This window comes from Monopterus albus, unplaced genomic scaffold (genome assembly GCF_001952655.1).
Source record: "Monopterus albus unplaced genomic scaffold, M_albus_1.0 scaffold34.1, whole genome shotgun sequence".
NCBI classification, from domain to species: Eukaryota; Metazoa; Chordata; class Actinopteri; order Synbranchiformes; family Synbranchidae; genus Monopterus; species Monopterus albus.
The window spans coordinates 3323689-3333055 of record NW_018127914.1 but is presented as its reverse complement, the minus strand read 5'-3'; the positions used below and the strand labels follow the sequence as shown (position 1 = coordinate 3333055).

At 39.0% G+C, this 9367-nt stretch overlaps 2 protein-coding genes across 2 annotated transcripts in view; both read right to left on the bottom strand.

The window, feature by feature from the left end:
- Positions 1–1213: 1213 nt before the first annotated feature.
- ppt2b (palmitoyl-protein thioesterase 2b) lies at positions 1214–7226 on the bottom strand. Its single transcript, XM_020597582.1, has 8 exons — positions 6732–7226; positions 5841–5994; positions 5065–5160; positions 4678–4785; positions 4399–4482; positions 3659–3743; positions 3380–3434; positions 1214–2722 (listed from the first exon to the last, which is right to left on the bottom strand). Exons 1-8 carry the CDS (start codon positions 6894–6896, stop codon positions 2579–2581), a joined length of 891 nt encoding a protein of 296 aa, XP_020453238.1. The 5' UTR covers positions 6897–7226; the 3' UTR covers positions 1214–2578.
- A 699-nt stretch (positions 7227–7925) lies between these two features.
- The window catches only part of LOC109958710 (carnitine O-acetyltransferase-like), a 27105-nt gene continuing 25663 nt past the window's right edge, over positions 7926–9367 (bottom strand). Inside the window, exon 11 of the mRNA XM_020597581.1 lies at positions 7926–8662. Coding sequence (XP_020453237.1) covers positions 8572–8662 — 91 coding nt within the window. The 3' untranslated portion in view covers positions 7926–8571. The remainder of the gene's footprint in view (positions 8663–9367) is intronic.

Genomic DNA, 9367 nt, shown 5'->3' with positions numbered 1-9367 from the left:
AACACAGCAGTGAGGAAAGTGTCATGTTTGCATGCAATGTGACAAATAGGTCAATACATTTGTACAATACTTGTGAGAGCCCTTGATGATATATAATGTGTTCCCTAAACCCAAACTGCAGTGTTGGGGAAGCTACAGTACTTTGAAAGCACAACTATCAGTTACTCCACAGTGGAGGAAGACAAACTACAGCAAAGCTACCACAGGGAGAAATCTAGTTTGGGAAACTAAAGGTACTTAGAAAAAGTAGGTCAAACTATTTTGTAAAAACAATAATCAAACTGACTATGTAACACAAAATAATCATATGCCAAAAAAAGCCACTCAGTTGAGTTTATTACCTGAGACCTAAACCTGTCCTAAATAAAACAATTCCATCTGGACTTTTCACAAGGACAGAGTGTTTTTGTTTTGGCTCTCACTGTTTGACCAACTTGAGCACTGATCTAAAAAAATGGGCCTGTTGTCTGTTTTGTATCATTGGATTTGTACAGTCTTCATCTTCATCTTCCACCTTTGTAGCTGATATGAACAGCTTGAACACTGGTCTAAATAATGGTCCTAACTTGTCAGAGCAGAACCTCTTGTTTATATAGACACGAGCAACTGATACAGGGACTGAGATGTTAGTGGGTGTCCTGTTTGGACAAACAAGGCAACAGACAGACAGACAGACACACACACACACACACACACACAATCACTCCAACGGGCAATTTAGAGACACCAATCAACCCATGCTGCATGTCTTTGGACTGTGGGAGGCAGCCGGAGCACCAGGGGAGAGCCCACGCAAGAACATGCAAACTCCGCACAGAAAGGCCCTGGGCTCAAACCCGGAACCTTCTCGCTGTGAGGCAACAGTGCTAACCGTGCTTCCCCCTATGATGGTCATATGATTATTACTTTCAATATTGTTTTTATTTATTATTGAACACTGGTTTTCCATAAAAGGCTTTAAATCTGGACTGTTCTCACCTGTAAACCAACACCAAGTGTTTAGGTACTTCCATATTGATACAAACCTTTGCTGTGAGCTACCCATAATGGCTGATATTGATAACTGAAATTTAAAATATTTAATAACAATAGCTTCTATTTATTAAGATGGACTAAGGGTTAATTAATAAGTACTTTAAAAATGCATCAATAAAAATATGTAGGACATAACTATGTAAAATCAAAGGACTGGGACAATCAGATGTTGAAAACTGTCTTTTATTTACAGACCAAATGCTCTACAAACTCTGGAACTATGTCAAAATAGTAATTTCTTTTTGAATTTTAGAAGAAAGTGTCCATATCCATAATTATTATCTGCAAGAATATTATAATGGAAGGACATCCCTTAAATCCATATTTTATGCAATTAGGTCAATTAATTTGCCCAAGCATACATGAATCAAAGAATGCAACAATACTTAAATTATACGACTAATTTAACAACTTTAAAACCGTTAAAATCATCCCACCTTTATCATTTCCCTTCTCTTTATCTGGCTATACATTGTGCAATGCAAACTTTCCATTTTCCCCTTCTTTCAATATACAGCATCAATGAGCACAACAGCCAGAAAAAAAAACACAAACACTTAAATGAAATTAATCCCTTTTTTTCCAAAAGAGATAGATAAACATGAAGGTTGCTCAAATGCCTGAGGTATTTAAATACAATGGGAGGTCAACTAATACATCACTGCTGCTCTCTGCACCAGTCTCCACTGTCTGCGTTATTATATTATTTTTGGCCACCAGAAAAGGCGGTATCAGCACTTCGGTATCGGATGTGAAAAACAGAGGAGGGATGGGAGAAAAACCTAAGGCCAAGCTATTAAGGTTTTAAAGTACTGCATGATGATAGAAATGATTAAGATCAGATGTGCACACTAAAAAAAATATGAAAACATTATTCCCCTTTGCTGAAAATGGATGGATAATTTTTTTATCCTTATAAATACATTATATATATTACTGCATCATAAAACTAGTAGGGCAGTGAGATGGTACATGTAGATCAGAGAACTTTACTCAGGCACTATTGTGTTGTTTTGAGGTATATGCGCACAGACACACATATGGATATTACCTTATGTATGTGGGAGGATTTTGTTACCTTTTGACAGAGAGGCCAGCTGTTTTACCCCGTTTCCAGAGTTTTAGCTATATGCTAAGCTAACAGGCTGCTGGTAGTACCTTGATATTTAGTGTACAGACACAAGAGGGGTAGCTCTTTCTTTAAACTGTCTGAAAGAAAGTGAATAAGTATATTTCTTAAAATGTCAAGCTACTCATTTAAAACCTAACCTAATAGTTAATAGGAATAAAAAATAAAAATAAAAAATCTTTAAAAACAAATACCTAATCAACAAAAAGTAGAAGACAAATGTTTGATTACCAACTGATTTTTGTGAATTGTCATCCAAAAGATGAGATTACATCCATAAGAACTCAGCCACACATTTGTGCAAATACCTTAACGGGGCTGTAGAGGCAGAGTTTCAGATATCATGGAAATGTTTATAAAACTGCAAGCTGGGTGTCCTTGTGTGTGTGTGTGCGCCTGTAAAGGAGTTTTGCTCTACACCAGCCACTTCTCCATGCACGTGTGGAACACAGTCTCATTTGAATGCCACCAGACGTGTGCGACGCCAGGAACAGAGCAGAGGATCAGATCTCCACGAGCCGCCAGTGTCTTCAGACCAAAAACATCTCTTAAGTACAACTGGAATTGGAAGAAAATGGATCTTGAGTTAGCGCTTAGCTACTGTAGGTCTATGTCCTATTCTTCTCTTACTCGCAATAGAGACTGGCACTAGAATGATATCCTTAGAAAGTGTAAGTCTAAGAGGACGGTATCTACACTTGCATGTTGCTACTGCCATGTAATTGTTGCTTTTCATCTGCATTTAACGTTTTAGCCTAATTTGCATTCTAATGTTTTATTTATGTATGCATTTTAACCTTTTATCTATTTGTATGCACTGTATGAAGCACTTTGTTATGCCTTTGTGTACTTGCCTTACCTTGTTTTTCTAAGTATCAAAGTGTTGGACAGTGTAAATATCGGTGTGCACTTTGCCAGAAACAGGTTGGTCTTATGCTCTTGCTGGAACAAAGGCTGATTTTGTGTGATTTAGGTAAAATCAAAGATCCAAGTCAAGGGCTGCACTTCTTAGTAAACATTCATTCACTTTTGCTGATTTTTCCAGTTGGATAGTTATTTTAAATAAAGCTTGAGCTGTTCTGTAAGAAGGGAACATATTGTGGCATATTTTATTTGTCAAATGAAAATAATCCAAATAATATAGAGATATTTGGGCAGGAGAGCACTGGAATAAACTTGAAAACAGTGTGCATTTGTTGTATGACCTGCACTCACATCTTGGTGCTGCATCTCAACAACGGTCTCGTTGTCATCATAAAATCCAAACTGACTGTAAAATATGAAAGAGAAAGAGGTGATATAATGTGTGAGTATCACATAAGTGTCATCCATAGTCAGAAAAAGCACTTGTGCTAATGTGTGAACTAAGAAGAGCATTTTAGCACAACAAAGCCACACATGCAATGTGCCAAAGAGCAGAGTAAAACAGATTCGTCTTAAAGACAAATTTTATTACTTGAAGTCATAGTTGATGACCACAAGGATACATCTCACCTTGACTGCCAGGGAGTGATGACTCCATCATCTGGTCCTCCGATCAACACTAACTTTTTCATCTTGAGGAAGTTTTTCTTCCACTCTGAGAAAGAGAGGCGAAAACAAAGCAAGTGACATAGGACAGAAGCAACACAAGTTATTTGATATGTGTGTGGTGTTTGTTGTTATGGTGTTTTGTTGCTGCTCTCTGTTGCTACTGGAACACAGGAATTTCCCCATTGTGGGATCAATAAAGTCAAACAAAGGTTTATGACACTTGTATGTTATGTTCAGCAAGATAATCTCCACAAGTAAACAGCACTTTTATGATTACTGAAGCCCAAATACAATCACCAGAAGTAAAAAGCTTTTGTTAGGCTATAAAAAACAACTACACCAGGTCCCCTGACTTTAATGTCACTGCTGCAGCTTCCAACTTGTAAATTTATTTAGTGCACTTACCTCTTCTCCTTTCCTCTTAGCATGACCTGATTTAGCTAGAATGTCAGTTAGTTAGAAGAGTTTGCAAGTGCGCAAGTTTAAAAACAATGAGGCCGCAAAGACAGATTAATGAATAGATTAGTCTCCGTGTTTGGTGTGATGACGGTTAATATCCCAGACAGCCTCTGTAGTCTCATTTAGCGAGAAATCCCTTTGCTGGGTCACTATTGCGTCATAAAGAAAAACACACACCCGCTGATAGACACAGTACACACACTACACTTATGTTGAGTTTTACCCTCAAGGAATTTGCTGACCTGTTGAATTTGGATTGGGTCTCTCGTTGTTGAGCAGCGCCAGATAATCACTGCTGTTCACATACAGGTCTCTGTGGTGGGGGTCTGGAGAGGGCAAGATGATGCGTAAGGACAAACAAACAGTACCTAAGAAGCTTCTCAGTAGCCTGGCACGATCTTAAGGAAAACAGGACACTGAATGTCTCGTTTTCATATTTCACAACATAAGGACTATAATTCCATTTTATGACATCACACCTTGTGTGCCAGCCTATAAGAAAGTTACTCCTGGAGTCTCACCATTCCAGTAGTTGCAGATGGATATCCTCTGACCTAAGCCGGTGTAGCAGATGTGATACAGGTTGGACTTCACAAACTGAGGGAAGAGGTACTTTAAGTAGTCTGTATCTGAGACAAAAGACAAACACCAGAGTTAGTAACACAATCAAGACATGAAGAGAAGGAACCAGTTTGTAACATGTTGGACCTGCAATTATTGATTTCTAGACCAAATGTATTAGCAAACAGATGCTTATTTACACATTCAGCAGTTACAGAGCAACACTATCTTTCATTTGGAGTCATTTATGTGTCCACCTGATGACTCTAAGTGCAATATTCACTCCCTTTTAGTTCAGTTTTGCTAAATGCTCTGATGTGTTCACCAGCTTGTCACTAATAACCTACCTCCATATTGCCCGGCCTGAGGCGAGGACAGAGAGATGAAGGAGTGGACGTTGTGGTCAGACAGAGTGGAGAGGATTCCTCTGCAAACCAGCCCACCTATAGTGACACAGAATACCTGTTTTTATATACCCATGGAAGTGCTCATGAGGAGTTCCATACCTCTTTATTAAAAATCATAACACTTCCTGGTCAGAGATGAGTCACACAGGACTAAGGCAGGCAGATAATCTTTCAATGACTCTGTTTGTTTGTGTGTGTATGTGCGTGTTGCTGTGAGACGTTAGAAAGTGACTAAAAATATCATTTGACTGGTTGTTTCAGCTCTGCTTAGACATACTGTATAACTGCATACTTTACTTTTTATACGTGTTCCTAACATGCACTGTAATTTGTTTTTAAGTGTAGTATGACCTTTATAAAAACATGCAAAAGTGATTTTTAAAAACATGAATATGAACTCTAAAGTGGCTGTTCTGTGGTAACAAGTTGACAAAAATGGCCTGTGATTAATTTACATGCACACTGAGCAAAGAAGCTCTTATAATGCATGTTTATTCCCCTGTTTTTTTTACTAACTGGAACATTTAGTGGCTTGTATTACAATCTGTTGCTGGGAGGACTGAAGCAGAAATCCCAAGTGTCATTAAAAAAGCAAATAAAACAACAAAGGAGTAAATAATTTACAATTTACAGAAAACTGTGTCAGTCTCAGTTTTTGCAGAAATGACACAGTAACTAAAGAAGCATTTTTCACTTGAACAGGCTGATTCACAGACCTTGAGAGTAGCAGATGAAGTGGACGCCGTCTGCTGCATTTTGCATTATCGGGTAAATAGCTGCCTTGAATCCCTCCACTTGTTTCCACAAAGGCTCCAGGCTGGCACTCCTGTCAAACAAGTCGATGACTGTCACATTTGTTCCAGGATGAGCCTGCAGGAGAGAAAAGAGTTCTTTCACTTCATTTTATCAGGATGAGCTTTAAATATGAATGGGCTGATTTGTCAAGAAGCCAGGACTAACTGAAACCGAGAGTGAGCCTGAGCTTCTGCTTTTGGTTATTTTTTTTACCCCCAAGAAAATATGTAGTGTCATATCAGTCTGTGGCTTTCTAATAAAAGAGGAACGTAATCCTGGTTCAACTTCACAAAGTTCAAAAACATGAAAATGTCTCACATCACATCTGCAAATCAGTCAGGTTACTTCCAACACAATCTTTAAACTGTGTGTGCATTTCAAAGGGGTTTTGGCAAACTACAAACCACACGTAAGAAAGGGCACATTTCTTTGTCTTTATATGCAGCTGAAATTATTACTATGTTCTGACAACTTTATTGAATACGCTCCTCTACACATAAGCTAAAACTTCAGATTGGTTGCAGTGAAAAAGAAAGTAGTACTATGAAATAGTATAGTACTTTCCACTATTACTATTGTGCTGGATTTTCCTGCAGGGATAACACAGAAAGCTTGTTCAGTCACAAGCCAATCTACTGACTCTAGCATCGTGGTAGAAGCTGACTAATGTGGCACAGTACATGTTGCAGGTCCACGTTTTGTGTTCAGATGAGCAGTAAGGCCTGAACTTTAATGTAAACTATTAAGGCCAGCCCCCTGTGTTTCTGTACCCTAAAGGAACACATATTAAACTGTTATTATTTACCACTCACCTCATTAATGAACCGCTTCAAGTTGACAAAATTCCCTGAGCCGTCGAACAAACCGTGCACTATGATCACCGGCTTGTACCCAACCGCTGCAGCCCAGAGACACGCACCGAGCAGCGCGTACCACAGCCCGGCCGTCCCGCTGCTCCTCGTCCTTGTTATTGACATGCCAAACGGAAGCCCTTTATATTAACTTAGAACTGTTATTTAAAACTACTAAATAACACCAAGTCTTGCTACATAAAGCGATATCAAGTAAAACGAAATAAAAGCATTAAAATCTGTTTGGCTGCTGTTGTGCTGGCATCTTCGGCTTATTGTTCCAGCTTTGGGACAGCTGTGCTGCAGTCCGGTCGTAGGTGAGGGATCCTGCTGTAGACACGCTGCAATATACATGTGTTTACTGCTTAACAACACGTAAAGTATATCTGTTTAGAACCGCTGTGCTTTATTTTGGTAGCTTCTTCTTCTTCCGGTTTTAAATTACCGGCGATACGGTGGCTGCTGACGTCACCTTGCTGCTCCAATCAGAGTGAAGCCGTGAGGTGACCGTTTATATACAGCGTCTACAACATCTGTGTTAAGTGTTGTTCTAAAGCAGCAGCTGTTGCCTTTAAGATGTCACAGCTGGATTACAAACAGGGCAAAGCAGGCAAGACCCCAGGGGCCCCAAAAGCTCCATGTCTTCTCCACTTCATTTTAGTCTGCAGAATTTTACACTTACTTTAAGTAAAATATCAACGGCAACACTTTGCAAAAGTTGTAGGCACTAAAAAAGAAGCAAGGATGCGTTTAAAAAATAATATGAATAGTTTTTTAAGTGTATCTGTTAACTTCATACAAAGTGTAGGAAACAGAAAAACAACAAAATTAATACTTTGGTTTTAAAACAGCACCAGTTCTTCTAGGTTCACAGGTGCACAGTTCCCAAACCACTTGGCAGATAGGTTATTCTAGGATCTTGAAAAAGGTGCCACAGACCAATCAGATTCTGGGAGTGGCCATCCACGGTCTGTTCACGTAATCTGAAACTGACTCCATGTTGATGGCATCAGGGCTCTGATGGGGTCAGACGATCTGCTGCATGGCTCCTTGCTTTTTTTGTCTCTAGTCGATGCAAAACAAACAACTCTGAGGTGAGAACTCCTCCTTTGCTGATTATTGTCCAATACACTAATAAAGCACTTAAACAAGGACTCATGTGAAAACAGGCTTTATTAACTGGTCTTGCAGGTTGACCACATTTAGTTCAAAATAAAGTAAATATATGCTGGAAGCCAGGTTGTTTGACCTCAGAAAGAAAAAAGCACCTTTAATTTTTTTGCACCACTTTCTGCCTTTTGGTCCTTTCCAAACGCAAATCTCCATAAACACTTGTGAATTACTTCTGATACTGAGACACATGAGACGTATTTAATCTTTGTAGAAGATACTAGAAGGCCACTTGGCAACTAATGACATGTAAAAGGAGTGCGGCCATTTTCAACATATATGCCTTAGTTTGTTGTGAATAATGCTGGAGTGTTAAGCTGGCTTTAACTTTTGCTTTCACTCAGCTTAGACGCCTCCAAGTGCATCCACTGAGGCAGCTATAATGCTACCTGCTTGCTCAGCTCTTGCTAGAAAAGCAAAGATTGATTGCCTCATAAAAGGTACATTAGAAATACTGTGAGGCTCTCTCAGAATTAACTGCTCCGCTGAAGTGTTACAAGTAGCATGTATGAGAAAATGTTCATGTCAAAAACAAGCCTCATCGAGACAAAAAGTTTGATTAATAAGAATGAAGTGTTTTTTTTTTTTTCCCCCTGGTGCTGAACAGTGGGTTCATACTGTAGCAGCAGCTCTACACAGTAGGCTGCAGTAGCTCCTGGAGCTGACACAAGGTGTCCTTCAGAGTGTGAGCTAACGTTTCTGCATGAGTCTCCTCACAGCAGTTGAAGGCGGTGATGGAAAAGTGGACATGGTCCTCCTGGGGGTTGTAACAAATGGCGTAACCATCAGGAACAAGGGGCCCGAAACACATCACACTATCTGTGTTTGCAGGCACCTGAAGGGACAAGGAGGAGGAGAACATGAGCTAATGTACAGGAAAAGTTACTAACAGTGTGCAGTGTTTTTCCGATATCTAATATAATATAGCAGCAATGTGTCTCAATGTGGCACATTACTTGAAACAAAACTTTAAATGTGAACAAAACTTCAGTAATTGTGTCAAATGAATGAATTCAGAGTTGACAGAATTAGTCATTTGATCAATTTGATGGACAAAAGATTCATCTGCAACAATTCTGACAAATGTTAACTAAAAAGATTTACTAGTTCCAGCTCCTCCGATATTAAGGTTTCCTGCTTTTTGTGGCCTCATAATAAAATAAATGTCTTTTGGTTCAGAACAGCTGTTCAGACAAAACAAGCTGTTGAAGATGTCAGTTTGGACTGGGAGCTATTTCTGACAAGGACTAATAAACCAAAATCAATCAATAATGAAAGTAAACGTTAGTTTCAGCCCTAAAAAATAACAGAACATAAACATATCACTCCACATCACCCAGCTCTGCAGATACTATTTACTACTCAATTATAGTTCAGTGGTTTCCACAATTAATTAACAAACTTTGGATCATTATTAATAGTATAAT

Bases quoted from the DNA above. Each gene is read 5' to 3' on its own strand.
- ppt2b (XM_020597582.1), bottom strand. From the start codon at position 6,896: ATGTCAATAACAAGGACGAGGAGCAGCGGGACGGCCGGGCTGTGGTAC. The intron at 5,161-5,840 runs GTCTGTGAATCA...GTGTCACTATAG, and splicing joins CTTCATCTGCTACTCTCAAG to GTGGGCTGGTTTGCAGAGGA. The intron at 4,786-5,064 runs GTAGGTTATTAG...CTTTTGTCTCAG, and splicing joins TCAGGCCGGGCAATATGGAG to ATACAGACTACTTAAAGTAC.